General features: G+C 47.4%; 1 protein-coding gene across 1 annotated transcript in view; it reads left to right on the top strand.

Annotated features, from left to right (window-relative positions):
* CCDC170 (coiled-coil domain containing 170) overlaps positions 1-20,580 on the top strand; it is a 466,382-nt gene that overhangs the window by 269,325 nt on the left and 176,477 nt on the right. Inside the window, exon 7 of the mRNA XM_069606775.1 lies at positions 7,020-7,205. Within this exon, the coding sequence (XP_069462876.1) occupies positions 7,020-7,205 (186 nt within the window). The remainder of the gene's footprint in view (positions 1-7,019; positions 7,206-20,580) is intronic.

Consider the following 20,580-nt stretch of genomic DNA (forward strand, 5'->3'; position numbering starts at 1 on the left):
TGTGAAGGTTTCAGGAAAGTTATGGTTTCTTGATGGAACAGTCAAGGCTATCTCCCTCCTTGCTTTCCCCTCTCCGTTTGCCACCTTTCTCCCCTCGTTCAGTTGCTGTCTGGAAAATGCTATTCCTTTGTGTGCTTTGCCTTGCTCAGAGTGTGCTCTCTGGCTCTGCCTTTTATCCGTGTGGGGATGTTTAATGGGAGTCAGTCATTAACCATAATTTCCTGACTCTGTTGGACCACAGAATTTCGACTTGTCAGGTGTAATGCTCTGGTGTGAGTCTGTGTTCTCCCAGAGTGTGCTGTACACGAGAAGCTGTTTGTGTAGGGAAAAGGAGGAGGGGGTAAAGTCCTGGTAGGATGGGGAAAGGTGTTACAGGGGGAGGGATACCGCGTCTCGCCATCCGGTGCCCCACTACCACTCCCCGAAGACCCCTCATCCAGGTGATCCTCCCACACTGGTCCACCCTAGGAACTGGATCCAAAAGCGATGGCCGTGTCCTGGCTCCCTGGATGTCATGATCTCTGCTCCCAAAAGGTCAGGGTTTTCCCAACTCCCTTGGAAGCAGATCCATAACCCAGGTTCTGAGTGCCAACCAGTCCCAATTGGGACCTTTTGGACCCAGTCCTGGCGCCAGTGGCACCAGGCTCATAAATATGCCCAGTCCCAGCGCTGGAAGCGCCGGGCTCATAATGCTTGGGTGGACTTACCTGCAGCAGACCATGCTGCTTACTTGCCTGCCAGTTGAGTCTCTGATCCTCTTCTGTTTGGAACTACTTTTCCTGTTGGGTGGGGCAGGAGCCACTCCCTAGATTCAGAACACTGGAACTCTTCTGGAAAGCAGGAACTCTTTTCTTACCTAGGCGTGGCTGTGGAAGGAGACACCTAAGCACTACAGGAGGCTATTTAAACCACACCCGATGGATGAATCTTGCTTTGCGTTATTCTGCATCCTCAGCAGCAGAACGCTCATCGTGTCTTCTGCATCTGATCCTGGGCCTAAGGAAAAAGGCTTACCATTCTGAATCCAGTCTTCAGCAACACCTATAAAGACAAGAAAGAACAGGTTAGCATTACGGTCTTCAGTGACAGCTCTTCACTTACCTGGTCCATCGGCTGTCACCAACGCCTCGCGCTGCATTCCGGCATCTGAAAGACAAAGGCTTACCTACTCTTCGTGCGCTCCGGAAGTCTTCACACTGCATTCCGGCATCTGAAAGACAAAAGCTTACCAACTCTTTGCACGCTCCGGAGGCCTTCGGTGCTGCATCCCGCATCTGAAAGACAAAACAAGGTGCGTTTAAAGACATTGGGGAACTTTAATACTCACGTGCCATTACTCCTTTCCACATCTAACCAAGTGGGTATTCCGGCACCCTGCAGCCGCCCCGAACTTGTACCTACAAAATAAAAAGACAGTTAGAGCGCATCGTGAAGCAGGCAACAAGCGCTTACTTACGTGCTTCCAGGCGCTTCTATTCATCACACGGGCTCCATCTTCAACTCACTTCAGCCCGCCATCCGCCATCGCCGGAACCCTGCAAAACAAGAGACATCATTACTAAAGACTTTAAAGGCATTAGAATTACTCGAAACTTACCGTTCGTGCAGTAAACGACGGACAGCAGTCCTCTGAAGTCAAGAGGCCTGCTCCCCTTATCCAGTGAAGAAACTGGTTACAGCACCCTGCCTCGAGGCAGATGGAGAGCACGGCGTTCCCTTACCTAAGGTGAGAGCGTTAACCTTTGGGGTTCTACAGGAGAAGAGAAAGGGAAGAAGAGAGAGACATTCAATAACCCAGTTCATTGATGCCACATTTTCTATCTGCAGACATCTTACCCTTCGAGCCAGACATACAGTGCACAGAGGTCCAGCCCAAAGAGCCAGCCGTGTGTTACACATCACCTTTGAAGATACGGTATACGCCCAGTCAAGACCGGCGCCTCTACGGGAATCAGGTGAGCGTTACACTGGATGACAGATCCTCAGGGACTAGTCTGTGAGACACCTTCTGGTTTCTCACAGGTCCCACTATTTTGCTACTGCTGCCAAATTTCCTGTCTGCTTTTCCATTTCCTGCAGACAAAACACTCTGGGTATGACATCACCAAGCAGAAGATTATGAAAACCGCTCCTAAGATTAGACACCTTACAGAAGGATAGGAGGGAACCAATCCTCCTGGACTCTACTTTTACTAGATTCATCTTTGGACTACTGTGCAAGTATTCATCTGGAACTGTGTTGGGGATACAGTCTGCTCCAAGGTAATCTTCCATAGAGGTGAAGATATAGACTTCTAAGAAGGAGGCAAGCTCCTTCCCTAACCATCCAAGGGGTGGTTTTGGGGTGACTGCTGTTTGACCAAGCCCTGCCGGCCTGGTGATACACTGATACCCAGAACTCTGCCTGCTGAAAGATGTAGCATTACAAGCGCTCTCTTGCATCCTTCCTGGCTGGGAAGGGAAGAATAAGTTCTCATCTTATCCTTTGAGGCACTGGTCCTGGTCTCACAGCAACCCAGAGACAAAGGAACAGTTATGGCTTCTGCCTTGAACGGCTTGTGGTTTACACTGACCCAGACATACCCTGCCTGTTCCATGTTTTTTCATGCCCAGTGCCATTGCTGCTTGTGAACTGCACTGTGTGTTAGACCCACTTGACCCATTGTATTCACTTAGGGCGGCGTGACAGCCTAGTAGATCAACAGATGACTCAAAACTATTTCGGGTTCACTTGATTCTTTTCTTGTCATCACAGTGATTCTGGGAGAGGAATACCAGAGGAAAGACATATGGAACTTCATTAGTACAAATAGTGTTTGGGTAAGGATCAGAATGACCTATGAAGAGGTTTTATTTTGCTTGTCACTTCTTTTAGAGCTGTAGACATGCGTCTGCCCCTCTCTTTCTAGGTCAAGGCATGTGTACTGTCTGGATCAAATGGTCATTCAGTCTCTAATGATTTTTTAGTGCTCTCTTCTTTCTTGATTTTGGTTTTTCTTGGCTGCCTCATCATTCAACTGGATGTTGTGTTGACCCTCATGAAGTCTGCTATGAGTAACCACTAGCCTGGTACCCTAGGCCTTCTAATGAGCCCGTTGTCTAGCTTTTTGGGGACAGCACACACTCCTCTCCTGGTAATACTTTGAAGGTGGATACTCTTAATCTCAGGGTTGGCCTCCATTGGACTCTATTCACCTATCTGGCCCTTTGACTGCCACCTGCTTCACCATGTCTGGAGCAGTGTTCTCAACCAGTTATTTAACACTTCTCCATTTACCTCCTTTGTAGTGCTGTCTTTTCTCCCCTATTCCTTCTTGTGCACTCCTTCCTTCCTTAGTCATGTTCCTTCCTATTCTGCTCTGTCATCCATTTTCCTACATCATCCTCTCCCTTCACTTCTCTCTCTCTCTCTACAGTCCTCTTCCTCCACTTCAACCTCTCTATCTTGATGTTTCTCCTCCTCACTCCGCTCTCTATCCCTGTCTCAATGTATTCCGTCTTCTCTTTCTCTCTCTTCCTCTCTAGTTCTTCCTCCATCATTCCCCTCACTCTCACAATGTCTCTTTCTCTCTCTGGATTCTTCTCTTCCTTTCCTCTCTCTGCTCTATTCTCTTACTCATCTTTCCTCCGATTGTCTCTCACCATGTCTCTCTCTGTGCTTTCCAGAAGACGCCTACTCTACCATCCTGATTTCATGTCCTTCCCGAGGCTGCAAGTGGATGCAATCAGGAATGGGCCCCCTGATTTGTGGGTTTGTGTTCAGACTACCAATTCTCCATGTGAACCTACTAAGACTACGGATTGAGCTTGGGCTCGACACACCAAAGGCTCAAAAGTGGAAATCCACCATCTGGGAGACAGGGGACTTTGTCTCCACAGCAGCTCAATCCCATGATTGCACCGCAGGACTGAACAGTGGTTGGTCTTCTCTGTATGTGTGCTCCCCTACTCTGCTATTGGGATTGCTAGTTTCCCTTTGCCAGTGTTGCAGTTGCCTTGGAGCATAGTCTGCAAAATGTGTTACCTGTCTCCATGTGTGATTCAATTTGTGGCTTGCAGGGCCCCATGAGCAGGGGCACACTACCTGAGCTCTTGGATTCAACATGTCTCCCTCTTGTAAATGCATGTTGTAAGCCATGCCTTTTGGAGGAATTGAAGATTACCGGGTATAGCCGAAGGCTCCTTCTGCGTCCAAGTAATGGACATGCCTAGTGGGTTCACTGGATGACTAAGGGCGGTTCCCAGGACAGGGCCAAAGGCACTGCCCTTGTCAAAGTTGCCACTATGGCAGTGTCCCATATCCCCCTCACTAGTAACTAACCAGGTCCCATTATCCATGGCCACTGCCCATGTTGCAGCAATACAACTAAAAGAGCATGAACACAATGCAGCGTTTGCAGATTACTACGCAATGGAAAGATTCTTGATAATTTTAAAGTCTTCACCTTTCCCCCTACCACTACCTATCCACACCACTCCTCCTTTCTATATCCCCTCACTTTGTAAATCCTCCTTGGCCCTCTCCTATTATCCCCTAACCAGCCTAGTTGCGTGATAAGTTTTTATTTCCAAGCTGGTCTTGTGCATTTGCAGCGGGAATCCCTTTGGTAAAACAAACAATTAGCCTCAAAACAGCTTTCCAGCCCTTCCCAAACTCTCGAACTACCCATGTATCTTCTTACCTAATGCGAAACCACTCTTTGCCTCCTCCAAATATACTTAACACTTTTCTTATTTGGCTTCCCGCAGGACTTTTGCCAGAATCACTCACTGATAAATTAGCAACAATTAAGGAACAAGTTGTGCAGAAAGCAGTGCAGATATTTCTTGTTGCCATTTGGTGTAAATCTGTACAGTAGGTTTTTAGAAAATTAATGGAGACGGGGTGCCTCCTGGTCCAAACAACGTTTATATATCTCCCATGAGGCATTGCAGCAATAAGGCTTTTCACAAATTAAAATCCACTATTTTGTTTTTGCTCAGTGGTAGCTGTTTCTGCAATAATCTCACGGGGACGGAAAACGAAAAGCGCTCAATAATTGGGGGAGGGTAAGGGGGTTCATATCAGGTATGGGTATTGGTGGGGTATGTCAAAGTGGATGACACTTTGGGAGTACTAGATGGGTGTTTTTTAGTTAGATGATTTTCGTTTTACCGTAGGAATCTCACATGATTCCTGCAAATAAAGAGCGAAATGACTGCGGTAACAGAAGTGCATCACCAGAAGACATTGGGGTAAAACAATATTAGAAGAGGGGTTGTGGGCAGATTTTCTTCATGCAGATATGGGGAGACCCAAAAAGGATGGAAGTTGCATATGTAGTTTGAGGGGGGCTTAAACATTTTTAATTTTGAAGGTGTTTTCGCCACACCAAGAAAATCATTCCTGCGCTGATGGACCACCAATAGTTCTGCGCTATTTTCCCACTGGGAAATTCTCACTAGAATAAAAGAAAATTAACAAAAAAGGAAAACACTGTCCTCTCTTTTACTGTTACAGGCCATCTCGTTTAACCTAATTAGTAGAAATGTGCAAGCGCCCACAAGCAAAGTGGCCTAATGGGTGGAAAGTGGTACTGGCCAAAGCCAAAGGGTGTGACCGGTGCGCTATGGTCTTTTATCCTAATGGCTACAAATTGGCAGTGGCTACAGCGTAAGGCCATAGCAAGGGGGGGGGAGGGTTTTTGGCTGCTAAAGGGGACACTGGCCACAGCCGAAGGCCATGGCCAGTGCGCACGATGCAAAGTTGCATTGGACATGACCAAATTACCTGGAGTGGGGCAAAGTGGACCATGGTTTTTAACTTAATTGGTGCAAAGCGGCCAGCGTTATTTACTACTACAGGTGAGTAAGACTAGCATAACAAGACACTTGAAATTCAGTGAAAAATCTTTAGTTGAGACACAATGACATTAACAGGAAACCCGAGTTAAGATTGTCGCCTCTCCGAACACCCGCCAAATTTTTATGGGTTTTGTTGTGTTGAATTGGTTCACCTTAACTGTGCCTCAACTAAAGATTATTCACTGAATTTCAACAGTTTTCTTATACTGCATCTTAACCCACCTCCAGTACTAAATAACCATGGCTTTGGACCATTTGCACCGGTTCATATGGACTTTTGCAATAGCAGTGCATAAGGCGCAGCTGCATTTTTCATTGGACATTGCCTACTATTTGATGCACACAGCATGTACTTGTTTAATGGAAAGCAACCACTTTAGTGAACAGAAACAGCTTATTCCTCAAGTACAACCCTAACAATCAGTTGAGCCCATATTATTTAAGATTAACAAATTCAGTTTGTAGGCAATTTGGTAACTTGTATTATTTAATGAGCGGCTGAACAGCAGATTGCTTATTTATTGACGCCTGTAATAGGGAGGATCATTGTGTAATGACTAGCCAACCAAAGTTTGCAGTTTTGTTTTGAATACACGCATGGGGTTGATTGCAACGTGTGTGCTTGCACCCTGTGCAGTGTATTTTGATTGTAGTTATTTGCCTAGATACTTCACATGGTGTATGGTTGTTAGTTTTTGTATTTTATGAGGTGGTCTGGTAATTAAAAAATGATGAAGCAGAAAGAAAATTAGCCCATGCACACAGTGGTTTGATACTGCACATGAGTTTATGCAGTGATTGATGGTGCCTATGTAGGCTTACAGGAAAGGATTGCGTCCCATGGAGTTAAAAAGAACAATGAAAAGATTTACAACACATGTAACATGAAGACTGGACAACAAATGTGTGGGGAGTGATTCATGGTGAGGTGAGATTGAAATGCAACAAACTTTGGTGCAACAGTTAAAGTCACAGCAGCTAGACTCGGCATCCATTTTTCAGTGAGGAACCCATCAACTATTTCAATTGTATGTTATGTTTATGTTATTTTGTTAACTTGATCAATTCCTGAGCTATTGTAAAATGTCGCAAGTTTATTCACTAGCCTTTAATAATGATTGGTGGCCTCAAGTCCAAAATAAATTGTTTATTTTTTTTATTTATTTTTCTGATAGGTTAGTGAACAGCACAAGGAAAATGCAGTCCTAAAAGGCCGGATTTTCACCCTTGAAGAGACCATCAACGTCCACGAGACAGAGTCCAAGGCTAGCAGAGAAACCATCATGAGATTAGTTTCAGAGATTAACAGAGAGCAAAAAAAGGCCTCATCAAGCACGCAAGAGACTGACACGCTCCGCAAGGTATACTGGCTTTCATAAACCAATTCATTTTGAAAAATCTCTTCTGGTGGACACTAACTCACGAGTCTTTGATCTTAAACAATCAACATTGTCCCTATACGTCACAGTTTATCCTCTGCAGTATTTCCAGTGCAGTGTGTGTGCCATAGAAGTTTCCTTTGGATGGGAGGGCCTCATTATGATTGCTAGTCTGAGTACCAGTGGTGGTTGGTGTACTTTCAATCAGTTGGGGCTTAAATAACCAGGCAATATTGGACCAAATGAGCACGCTCGAGGAGATTCCTAAGGGGTTTTGTGTTGTTTTACCCAAAGAAAGTTTCTGAAGCAGATAGCAGATATAGATCAGCAGGGGAGAGGAAGAAAGAAGGCAGAAGCAAAGAGGAAGGTCTTGAGCTGCTTCCGGAACCGGAAATGCTTCTCCTCAAGTTCAAGGGAGGCAAGGAGGCTGTTCCAGAGGGAAGCCCCTGCCGAAGAAAGAGATCTACCACCAACTTGTTGCTTGGAGAAGCGACTGACACTGAGGGAGTTGGAGGTGAAGGAGCGAAGAGCTCGAGTAGGAAGGTATTTCCGAAGGGAGAGTTATGGACAATGCACAGGGTCTTAAACTTAATCCTTGTAGCCACTGGGAGCCAGTGCAGAGATTTCAGTGCGGGAGAGATGCTATCCCTGGGTTTGAGCCCAAGGACAAGTCTCGCAGTCCTGTTCTGGATGAGTTGCAGAAGGCAGAGAGTAGAAGCAGGCAGATTTAGAAAGAGGATGTTGCAGTAGTCTAGCCTAGAGAGAACCAGAGTTCTAGAGACAATGAGCTTCTGGGGGAAACAGAGGTAAGTAAGAATACCTCTGAAGAGGTGCAGGCGGTAATTTGACTTCTTAGAGATGTCAGAAATGTGAGGAGAAAAGGAAAGTGTGGAGTCGAAGATGACCCGGAGGTTCTTAGCCTCACCGGTGGGAGTAGGAAGAGGGCCTAGGGAGGCTAGCCAGAGGGTGAGAGGAAAGGAATTGCAAGTATGCTGATGAGGAGGATCTCTGTCTTACTAGCGTTAAGGCACACCACTCCTGGATTGCAGACCTTTCAACCATTTATGTTGAAATGGGCTGTGGGCCTCTAGGGGGGCACCCAGTAACTGCCCCAATGTTGGCAGTTGGCAGTCTTATGACACAGCAATCTTTGCCTTTCATTCTGGACTTTAAAATGTGCGCTTTGCAGAGCGTGCATTACAAGCTGGATTTGTTGGAGCCCTTCAGGGTGTCGCCTTATGCCTCTATGGTACTTCTTTTCTCTACATTAGCCCCTTCTGACAACCAGGTTTTAGCTCACTGTACCTTTCACAGAGGAGAAATATCCATTTGCATATCAGTCTGGTCCCACCCACTTGGGCAGTCCAGCACCAAAATGCTGGGTTCCTTTTCAGGTGACGTTTAGCGTTAGATCTCCCTGCTGGCTGGCCGGCCATCTTGTGATAATCTTCGGCTGTTAACCCCCTTGTCTCCATGGCTGGCTCCAGACTTTGTTCTCCTCTCTGAGCAAAGGGGTCCCCAACCATTGTTGAAATGGGCCCCCAGAGCCTGTTCAGTCATCCTTGTACAACATAATGGCTGTTGGGGGATCACAGGAATATAAGTCCAAAACCTTTGGAGAGCCACAGGTTGCAGAGAGCCCTGGCCTACGTGGTTCATGGCTTACACATGAAATTGGCCCTGGAGGACTTCCGGTTCTGTTCAGGGTGTTGAAATCGTTCATATCGTGCCAGGAGCCCCCGGTTTCGCCAGAGTTTGGCACCTGGTCTGGGTAAGGTTCTTAAACATTTTGGGGGTGAATTAGATACTTGTTCACACTGAGTTTTGCGCCCCAGTCATCACTAGTGCCAGTGAATTCAGGGGAGCAGCGGGCTTCTAGGGGCTATGCAGTGGGAGTCTGAAGATTGCATGTGTTATGCTCACCTGGCTCCCACAGAGGCGTCGATCTGAACTGGACAGCTGCGGTCTCCACCAATGTGACGCGTAGGGCCGAGATGACGGACTGGACTGGCCCACCTAGCTTCGTTTGCTTGGCCCGTAGGAATATTTTTCTGTAAATGGAGAAAGGGAATTAACCACCCGTGGGGTTGAGCGTAAATCCCCCCACCCCCGCTGTTCTCCCCACAGATCATCTTTGATGTTCCCTCTTAAAGTTTCACCTGATGGCTTGAAAAGATGAGCTCTCCATCCTGCATTGAGCGCAGGGGCACGTTGATAACCAGTTGCTTCACTGGCTCGAAGAAATTGGTGAGTTCCAGAACAATATTGACTCCGAAAAGTATGTAGTTCGTAAGAGTTCACATGTCTGACTTTCACTCTTGTCCGATTCCTTGCAGTTTGCAGCTTGACCCCAGCAAAGAGTTCCTCGTGGTAGCTGACGAAATTCAGGTAAGGATTTGGCTTATCCTACACAGTTCAATAAAATAAGGCCAGAATGTAACCTGTGGCTTGCTCCCTTATTCAGGTGTGGAGAGAAAATATGAAGTTCGGGGAATAATGCCTCCGGCGGTAAAATTAGGTAAGTCTATTGTGGTGAGAAGATTTCCCCTTGTTTGTCCCTTCGTCTCACCTTGTTGTCCTTTTGTTCCCCTTAGGGGCCGGGGTACAGCGAGGATGCAATGGAGACTGCGCCGACCCGTGAAGAGGAATAGTACCCCCGGCGGTAATCAGGTAAGTCTATGGGGGTAGTTACTATTGCCTCTGTTTATTCCCTTGGCTCACCTTTGCTGTTCTTGTGTTCCCCTTAGGTGCCAGAGTGTGGCGGGAACGTGCAGAAGGATGCAGTGGATTGTGAGGATGCTGCGAAGGCCGGTGAGTTCAGTGCGGCGCTGCAGCAGGTGAGGCGGCGCGAGTAAAATGCTTATTTCTTTCAGCTCGAAGGCGCGGTGGATCCGGAATTCAGGTAAGGATAGAAGGTTTTGCTCTTATTCTAAACTCTTCTCCTTTTGTTCCTCCCTTTTTCTAGGAGCTGCAGACTCGAGGCGGGCGTGGCAGAAGACTGGATGCAGGCTTGCAGACACAGTGAGTGTTATGCTGCTGGATGCAGAATAACGCGAAGTGTGTGCTGCTCTTCGGGCGTGGTTTAAATAGCCACCAAAGTAGTCCCAGGTAAGTATTCCTCCCCAGCCCCACCCGAGTAAAAAATAGTCCCTAGGTAAAATAGTCCCTTCCAAGCCTCATTTGGCTTGGAGCTCTGCAGCATGGTCTGCATCAGGTAAGCTTGCAGCATGGTCTGCATCAGGTAAGTTCTACTCTATGAGCCTGGCGCCTATGGCGCCAGGACTGACCCTCCATATGAGCCTGGCGACAGAGGCGCCAGGACCGCTCCCAAACAGCCCCTAAAAGGGGTTTTTGGGCTTGCTCAAAGTAACTTGATGCCTGCTTCTGGGGTTGCTGGACCTGGTCTGGTTCCCCGGGGGTAGGCATCATGACAGCACTCCCCTCCCAAGGCCCCTCCTAAAGTCGTTCTTCCCCGTGGTTTTGGTTTGTCTGGGAAATTTTGGTGGAATCTTTTCACCAATCGAGGTGCATGCACGTGGTCACTAGGTTCCCAAGACCTTTCCTGTGGTCCGTAACCCTTCCAGTCGATTAAATAAAAAAGTTTTGATTTCACCATCTTGGAGTCCAGGATGTTCTTAACTTCAAATTCGGGTTCCCCGTCTATAAGGATGGGGTCTGGTGGCTTTGTTAGTCTTGTCCCTGGTTGCACTGGCTTCAAAAGTGACACATGAAAGACGGGGTGATTTTGCATATTAGCAGGTAAGTCCAACTTGACGGCCACCGGGTTGATAATGGCCTTAATAGAGTAAGGTCCCAAATATCTAGGGTTAAAGGTCTGCGTTCCCTTGAGAGGTATGTGTTTACTGGCCAACCATACTTGGTCCCCTATCTGGTACTGTGGAGTATCACTTCTATGCCGATCAGCATCTTTCTTGTATTTCTCCTTTGCCTGTTTTAAATGTGCAGTTGCCTCCTTAAAGGCCTGTGTAATCGTAGCGTGTAGATGGTCCACTGCGAGCATTTCTAAGTGTTGGGGTGAGTCAAGGTCTCAGGTTCGAGGGTGGTGCCCATATAGGGTATAAAAGGGGCTTTGTCCAGTTCCAGAATGTACTGAATTATTGTATGCATATTCGGCGATCCAAAGAATGTCCTTCCAATTACTCTGTCTGATGTAACATACAACGCAGGTATTGTTCAAGAGTCTGGTTGGTCCTCTCCGTTTGGCCATCGGTCTGGGGGTGGTGACTGGTCGATAATCTCATGTCGATTTGCACCAATTGACAACATTTCTTCCAAAAATGTGAAATGAATTGACTGCCCCGGTCAGAGACCAACACGGACGGAAATCCATGTATGCGAACAATGTTTTTGAGGAATTCTTTGGCCAGGATTGAGGCTGAAGGTAGTCCTTTTAAAGGAATAAAGTGGGCCATCTTGGAAAAAAGATCCACAATAAGTAGAATGGTGTTAAACCCATTACAGGGAGGTAGATCAGTAATAAAGTCTAACGATAAGGTGTGCCATGTAGGCGGAATGTCTAAAGGTTGTAAGAGTCCGGCTGGTTTTTTCTTTTGACTTTAGTTTTGGGCGCAAATGCCACAAGACATCACAAATGATTTAATATCCTTTCGCCAGGTGGGCCACCAGAATTGTCTTTTAATTTTAGCTTCAGTTTTTGCCATACCTGGGTGCCCCTCCATTAGGGCATCATGATAACGGGAAATGACTAGCTCTTGTAGTTCTTTCTGTGGCAGAAATAGCCGCCCTTGGTAATAAGGCAGATCATTGGTGACAGAGTAGTCCGGGCCTTTCTTTACCCAGTCCTGCAGGGCTGTAGGATCAAAGAGTTGCTGGATCTTTACCTGAATGTCCTCTAGTGTCTGTAGAGTAGTTATGCCAAGAATCCTTTGTTCAGAAATTATAGGTACTGGTTCTGGGTTCACTTCTGCCTCTCCCATCCCTATTTGGGATAAGGCGTCTGCTTTACCATTCTTACAACTTGGTCGATAGGTTATCACGAAATTGAACTCGGCAAAGAACAATGCCCATCGGAGTTGACGATTGGGCTTTGGCTGTTTTTAAATACTGTAAGTTTCGGTGATCACAGTAATGGTATGTCTGGCACCGAGAAGATAGTGCCGCCAAGCCTTGAAGGCGGTATTAATGGCTAATAACTCCTTGTCGGTAACCGCATAGTTTAACTCGGGTGCCGAGAATTTTCTGGACCAAAATGCTACTGGGTGAAGCTGGCCAGTTTCAGGGTCCTTTTGAGACAGGACAGCTTCCATGGCTAGACTGGATGCATCAGTTTCCACTATGTATGGAAATTCAGGGCGCGGGTGCTTTAACACAGGTGCAGACGTGAATTTCGCTTTCAGCTCTTGGAAGGCTTTTTCAGCTTCTTCAGTCCACATAAAGCGTTTATTTTTTCGCAAGAGTGCTGTGATGGGATGTACGACATGTCAAAAATCTGGGATGAATCTGCGGTAGAAATTGGCAAAGCCGAGCATGCTTTGTACTCCTTTAACTGAACTTGGTGATGGCCACTTAAGGATTGCGTCCACCTTTCGTGAGTCCATTCGGACTCCCTTTGGGGTCAGGATAAACCCAAGGAATTCAACTTCTGTGACATGAAAAACGTATTTTTCTAGTTTTGCATATAGTTTGTGCTGGCGCAATTTCTCAAGGACTGCTCGGACGTGCTTCACATGGTCAGATTCTGAAGAAGAGTATACTAGAATATCATCGATATACACGACAACACAAACGTTAATGAGTTCATGAAGGACATCGTTCATGAACTATTGGAAGGCTGCTGGTGCATTGCACAACCCGAAAGGCATCACCTGGTATTCGAATAACCCATACTTAGTGCGGAAAGCAGTCTTCCATTCGTCGCCCTCTTTTACACGTACCAGATGGTATGCCCCCCGGAGATCTAATTTAGTATAAATACAAGCGTCCTTCACTTGGTCTAGTAGTTCAGGGATCAGAGGCAATGGGTATTGGTTCTTAACAGTTATCTGGTTCAATGCGCGGTAGTCTATGCACGTTCTGAGGTCACCTTCCTTTTTGAGCACGAAGAACAAAGCTGAAGATGCAGGGGACTTGGATGGGCGAATAAAGCCATTGGCAAGGTACTGGTCTAAGTATTGTCGTAGGTGAAGGTTCTCAGGTTCCGTAAGGGCATAGATCCTGCTACAAGGGGGTTGTGCACCGGGTATGAGATCGATTTGACAATCGTACGATCTGTGAGGAGGTAAGGTGTTTGCCTGTTCCTTCTGGAAGACATCCTGGAATTCTTGGTATTCTGGAGGTAGTTGCATGACTGCTGTGGTTACTGTGGCCAGGTCTGCGTTCTGATTTTTCTTTGGGTAACAGGTTTGTGCACAATCCGGGAAGGTTATTCTCTTCTCTCGCCAATCAATACAAGGATAATGTGTTTCCAACCAAGGTATCCCCAGTATTATTTGGAACTGTGGGGCTTTGATTAGATCAAACAATAGTCTCTCGATGCCCATCCTGACCCTGGAATGAGTTACAGGCCCAGAGGCAATTTCAGTTCCATCGACTGTGGTGATGACATCTGAGGTGGTTTTTCGGCAGAGAGATAGATTCATCCTGGAAGCCAATTCATAGTCCACATAGTTTCCTATGGCCCCGCTATCAATGTATGCTCTTACCGCGTGCATACGCGATGGCTGCCCTGGATCTACGAGGACCATTGGTATGATGAAATGCGAGGTCTGAGTATCCTTCTTCAAGCTCGGCGTTTCCCGAGTCTGACTCCATATGGCTTTTATCAGCAGCTCCTACCACCTTCTTGGGTGGTTTTACAGGGCAATCCCGTAGAAAATGCCCAGAAGTTCCACAGTATAGACACAATTGCATTTGCCGTCTCCTTTCTCTTTCCTTCTGGGTTAAGGGTCCTTTAACCCCTCCGATTTGCATAGGTTCTGAAGCATCTGCTCCTTTGGGGTTAGCGTGGGTTTTGACCAACACCCGATTCTCAAACTTGGCTCGATCAGCCTTTCTGTTCTGAAGACTGTGATCTAACTGGACCACTAAGTCTATATATTCAGCGCAGTCTTGAGGTGGGTTCACGACTTGAGCCAAGACATCCTTGAGTTCTCCTGGAAGCCCTCGATGAAATAACGTGATTCGTTTTACCTCAGGCCATCCAGTTTCCACTATCAACCTATTAAAGGTCGCAATGTAGGATAGAAGGTCCTGGTTACCCTGTCGTAGGGACAAAAGTTCATTATCCAGGGCCTGTCCTTGGGAGTGCCGGGCAAATAGTCTTTCCATGCTAGTTTGAAAGCCCTGAAAATCCCGAAGAATTGGGTCATCCTGAGTAACTAGTGGAATTGACCAATCAGCTGCACTGCCGCCTAGATATGACAATACAAAGGCTACCTTGGCTTGATCGTTTTGGAAGGCTCCAGGTCTGCATAAAAAGTGCAAGCGGCATTAGTTCATAAACACAGCAAACCTTTTGGGATCTCTGGCAAAGCAGTCAGGTGGAGCTAATGGAATATTTCCTGGTAGGTTTATTTGCACAGGGTTACTCGATAACACAAGAGCTGGATTTCCCCCGGAACCAGGTAGGGGTGCTTGTCCAGCCTGGCTTTGCAATAGTTGCCTAGCAAGGTCATCAGTTCGCTCCTTTGACAAAATCAGTTCTCTTCTAAGAGCATTTGTTTCTTGACGGGCGGAATGCACTTCAGCCCTCAGTTCCCCTAGTAATTGGGCTAAATTGGTCAGTCTCTGAGGTATCCATAACGCCCGGGTGGGAATTTGTGGGTAGGCTTCGCGTTCTGTTACGCTCACCTGGCTCCCACAGAGGCGTTGATCTGAACTGGACAGCTGTGGTCTCCACCAATGTGACGCGTAGGGCCGAGATGACAGACTGGACTGGCTCACCTAGCTTCGTTTGCTTGGCCCGTAGGAATATTCTTCTGTAAATGGAGGAAGGGAATTAACCACCCGTGGGGTTGAGCGTAAATCCCCCCACCCCTGCTGTTCTCCCCACAGATCACCTTTGATGTCCCCTCTTATAGTCTCACCTGATGGCTTGAAAAGATGAGCTCTCCATCCTGCATTGAGCGCAGGGGCGCGTTGATAACCAGTTGCTTCACTGGCTCGAAGGAATTGGTGAGTTCCAGAACAATATTGACTCCGAAAAGTATGTAGTTCGTAAGAGTTCATATGTCTGACTTTCACGCTTGTCCGATTCCTTGCAGTTTGCAGCTTGACCCCAGTGAAGAGTTCCTTGTGGTAGCTGACGAAGTTCAGGTAAGGATTTGGCTTATCCTACACAGTTCAATAAAATAAGGCCAGAATGTAACCTGTGGCTTGCTCCCTTATTCAGGTGTGGAGAGAAAATATGAAGTTCGGGGAATAATGCCTCTGGCGGTAAAATTAGGTAAGTCTATTGTGATGAGAAGAGTTCCCCTTGTTTGTCCCTTCATCTCACCTTGTTGTCCTTTTGTTCCCCTTAGGGGCCGGGGTACGGCGAGGATGCAATGGAGACTGTGCCAACCCGTGAAGAGGAATAGTACCCCCGGCGGTAATCAGGTAAGTCTATGGGGGTAGTTACTATTGCCTCTGTTTATTCCCTTGGCTCACCTTTGCTGTTCTTGTGTTCCCCTTAGGTGTCAGAGTGCGGTGGATCGTGAGGATGCTGCGAAGGACGGTGAGTTCAGCGCGGCGCTGCAGCAGGCGAGGCGGCGCGCGTAAAATGCTTCTTTCTTCCAGCTCGAAGGCACGGTGGATCCGGAATTCAGGTAAGGATCGAAGGTTTTGCTCTTATTCTAACCTCTTCTCCTTCTGTTCCTCCCTTTTTCTAGGAGCTGCAGACTCGAGGCGGGCGTGGCAGAAGACTGGATGCAGGCTTGCAGACACGGTGAGCGTTACGCTGCTGGATGCAGAATAACGCGAAGCGTGTGCTGCTCTTCGGGTGTGGTTTAAATAGCCTCCAAAGTAGTCCCAGCTAAGTATTCCTCCCCAGCCCCACCCGAGTAAAAAAATAGTCCCTAGGTAAAATAGTCCCTTCCAAGCCTCATTTGGCTTGGAGCTCTGCAGCATGGTCTGCATCAGGTAAGCTTGCAGCATGGTCTGCATCAGGTAAGTTCTACTCTATGAGCCTGGCGCCTATGGCGCCAGGACTGACTCTCCATATGAGCCTGGCGCCATAGGTGCCAGGACCGCACCCAAACAGCCCCTAGCAGGGGTTTTTGGGCTTGCTCAAAGTAACTTGATGCATGCTTCCGGGGTTGCTGGACCTGGTCTGGTTCTCCGGGGGTAGGCATCATGACAGCATGAGGACAGGGTTCTATGGGAAATGCTACCAGCATACAGGAAGTCACACCCACCCTTTAAAGGCCTTGCTGGCCGAGCTTCTTGGAGCTGCATGACAACCCACAAAAGGCAGCGAAGACCAGGTGTCATGCCCAGACAAATCTACCTCGGGGGTCGAGGGGGGGCTATGGATCACTATGCCCCCACCCCCGCTCTTGTATCTCATTTGTGCACTGTGTTACTCCTAAATTACTCCTAAGTTACTATGCTATGGACACACTGACATAAGACACAAAGAAAATGCATGAATCGATTCAACAATAGAAACACTTTTATTCATACACAGCAATGCATGATGCAAACACTCAGTGCTCCAGATAAGATTTTTAGGTGGGAGTATTTTACTCCCTATTTTTAAACTTTGAGAGTAAATGTGATTTCAAGAGAGTAAAAATGACTTTTCTCCTTTGCAAGAGTGTAAAATGTATGTGACCAAAAGCCGACGTGTGTAAAAACTGTATGGAAATCATAACCATGCAGCAGCTTTCTGCATTGTGAAAGAATACACCTTTCATTATTTGTGTAAGGTTGATCTTTCCTTTATTAAATATTAAAAAAAAAAACCTAGCCAATTACATAGTAAAGCAAGCATGAATTATATTGGCCCTCATTACGACCCTGGCGGAAATCGAAAAACGATGGCGGAAATGCAATACCGCCATCGAATACCGCTCGGTGCGATTATGACCCGTCACCGTAAAGTACGATGCCATCAGCGACACCGTAGTGAACGCCAACGCAAACTGCACCAAGTACGCGCACGCGCGCCATGCCAAACCGTAATTACCACCATGGCGCAACGGTACGCGAATGCTGACCCTAGCGGACATTCACTTAACGCCATCAAGCATGGCGGAAAGTACCATTCCGCCATGGTGAGAATTACGGCATCGTGAACCAACCGTAAATGGCCCTACTGAGTGCCTGTACACCACTCCCTGCCCACATTGCACAGCACCTCGTAGGTGCAATGAAGTTACACAATGCAACCAGTGAAATGTACAAGTCACCCATGCATGCCAACGAACAAATGAATGTAGGGGCTCCAAGTGCCTTGTGAGTGGCCATCCATATTTGGCATGGCACCATTGCCGTACTGATGCAGCACAGGCACGTGAAGGTTCAAGTACAGCAATATGAACTGAAACATGAGACAAAACAACAACAGGCCCCCATCGCTTGACACCAGTGTAAGGCAACATTCAAAGCAGTATCCTGAGGGAGACTGCACCAGCCCTGTACCCTTGCCAGTAAACAAACCAACCATCAGCATAAGCATGTACCACACAAGTTGGCAGAGTGACTGAGCAGCCAGGCTCATCTCAAGAGGGGCCAACGGGAGCTGCAGGGCACAGATGGCACGAATACAGAAGCTATTCCAATGGACATAACCTCAGTCTCCCTCCAAGAAACGCACGCAAACACAGGCACCTGTGACCAGCCATTTTCTGATAATCACATCATTCCACCAATCCACCTGGCTGACCGGCATCTGTTACACAAAAGCTAATCCCCAGCCCCTGAGCATGACATCATTAAAACAGTCATAATGGCAGGCCCCATCCCTGACCTTACTGGGCTTCGTAGGCAAACGCGGCCAGTACAGTACCACGCAACTATACTCAGAAGCCGGAACCCAATGCAGATCTCCTCACAATACACCGCTCCACAAATAGGAATATGCTACATTACTTGCAAAGAATAACGCTACACGGTTGAAATCAGAATCAAATTTTAATGCACATCAAATTCACCAAGCCCATACAGCTATTAGGTCATAAACTCCAAAATATTTTGCATTACTGTGGGCTGCATCCGCAATAAATGACCAGGTTCTTCTTGTGTGACGCCCTGTTCCTTCATGGTACACAGGGGCTACATTCACGTTCAAAAAGGCAACATGGAAGCGCCGAGAACCGCAGGGCCGTCCCATTAGGTAGGCACTAGTCCAGCTGAAAGGCTGATATGTAGCTCCTAGCCACTAGTACTGCGTAAGGGCATGTGGCCCATTGGCGATCGTCCCATAAGATCGTAATGGTGCTCCACTGATTAACTCGAAGCAGCAGGTGTCGGGAGTAAAAGCCATCTGCAGGAGTGGCATACAGATGGCAGCGGCAAAAGGGGAGGAGATACCTGTCACCCAAATGAAATGAAAAAGAATAGCATGGGCATCAGAACTTCATTTGTATTACTCACTTCAATGATCACACTAAATCCACAGCCATATGCATGCTAGCCCACTCAAAAGGATTATTTCCACCCAAAAATCACTTGCGAATCATAACTATATAAATCGAGGTGAAAACACTATTACAAACGAGTGTTTGTGTGCATGCGTCTGTTAAGACAGAATCCATTAGATGGGATTCGTAACGTGCATAGACACAAGTGTTTGAAGGCGCGTCGAGACAGGGAGGGTTCAACAAGGGCAGATAGACGATGGTCCCACTATGGCAGCTCTGCATCACATAGCGCAGGGGAAGGGGATAGATTCCGAAAAGCCATGTACATGGCAAACTCTCAATTAAATCATCTGTCCATGCATCCATACATCATTCCCTCATCCCGGTATGAAAACGCCTGATTATTTACTCACATCACATTTGAAACTTCCATTGAGTCTGTGCGTAATGCAGTCTGCAAAATCCACTGTGCTCCAGCCCGGAATTCTAGTGTTGTGAAGTAACATGTATTTGGGAACGTCCTGCCTTATCGTCCACTACGCTATTGCGCATCCCATACTATCCATATCAATCATTGCATTCTCTCCATGGCCCCTGTCCCAAGGACATTAAACAATAGAACGTTATATTTGCAGTCAGACCTGTGGGCGTCTCCTCGCCGCTAGCTGAAAACCGAAAGCGCTGTCCTTCGAATTCCTCATTTGCAACATCACGTCGATAAGGCATCTGTGACCGCTTGAAATCACAAATTCATCCATGTAGTGCGGCAGTGTGTGAAAATGGCAACTGGCTTCACTCACAAATGGGACGCCCCGCCCGTCGGTGAACCTCGGTACAGTGCTGCATGAGGGTCCAGCGTTAATCGAGTACTACATTCCACTGACCCTTCACAAATTTGTTCGCGACTCCAAAGATAGTATGTGAAACAATGGGACCATAGCAGAATGAACATATAAACCAATATTTCACTGCCATCGGGATTAAATACATGATTGTAATAGCAAGATGCCATGCGTCACATTGCAGCGTTGTGTGCGGGACGTGCTCGCCCAAAGGGGATTGCAGCTGGCACAGGTGGAATGAATCACCACAGGTGGAGGCTATTGTCAGGATCTCTGCTTCCAAAAGCTCAGGGTTTTCCCAACTCCCTTGGAAGCAGATCCATAACCCAGGTTCCGAGTGCCAACCAGTCCCAATTGGGACCTTTTGGACCCAGTCCTGGCGCCAGTGGCACCAGGCTCATAAATATGCCCAGTCCCAGCGCTGGAAGCGCCGGGCTCATAATGCTTGGGTGGACTTACCTGCAGCAGACCATGCTGCTTACTTGCCTGCCAGTTGAGCCTCTGATCCTCTTCTGTTTGGAACTACTTTTCCTGTTGGGTGGGGCTGGAGCCACTCCCTAGATTCAGAACACTGGAACTCTTCTGGAAGGCAGGAACTCTTTTCTTACCAGGAACTCTTTTCTTACTTAGGCGTGGCTGTGGAAGGAGACATCTAAGCACTACAGGAGGCTATTTAAACCACACCCGGTGGATGAATCTTGCTTTGCGTTATTCTGCACCCTCTGCAGCAGAACGCTCATCGTGTCTTCTGCATCCGGTCCTGGGCCTAAGGAAAAAGGCTTACCATCCTGAATCCAGTCTTCAGCAACACCTATAAAGACAAGAAAGAACAGGTTAGCATTCCGGCATCTGAAAGGCAAAGGCTTACCTACTCTTCGTGCGCTCCGGAGGTCTTCATACTGCATTCCGGCATCTGAAAGACAAAAGCTTACCAACTCTTCGCACGCTCCGGAGGCCTTCGGCGCTGCATCC

The sequence above is a fragment of the Ambystoma mexicanum genome, chromosome 4p (assembly GCF_040938575.1).
Source record: "Ambystoma mexicanum isolate Mex_15411 chromosome 4p, UKY_AmexF1_1, whole genome shotgun sequence".
Classification (NCBI taxonomy): Eukaryota; Metazoa; Chordata; class Amphibia; order Caudata; family Ambystomatidae; genus Ambystoma; species Ambystoma mexicanum.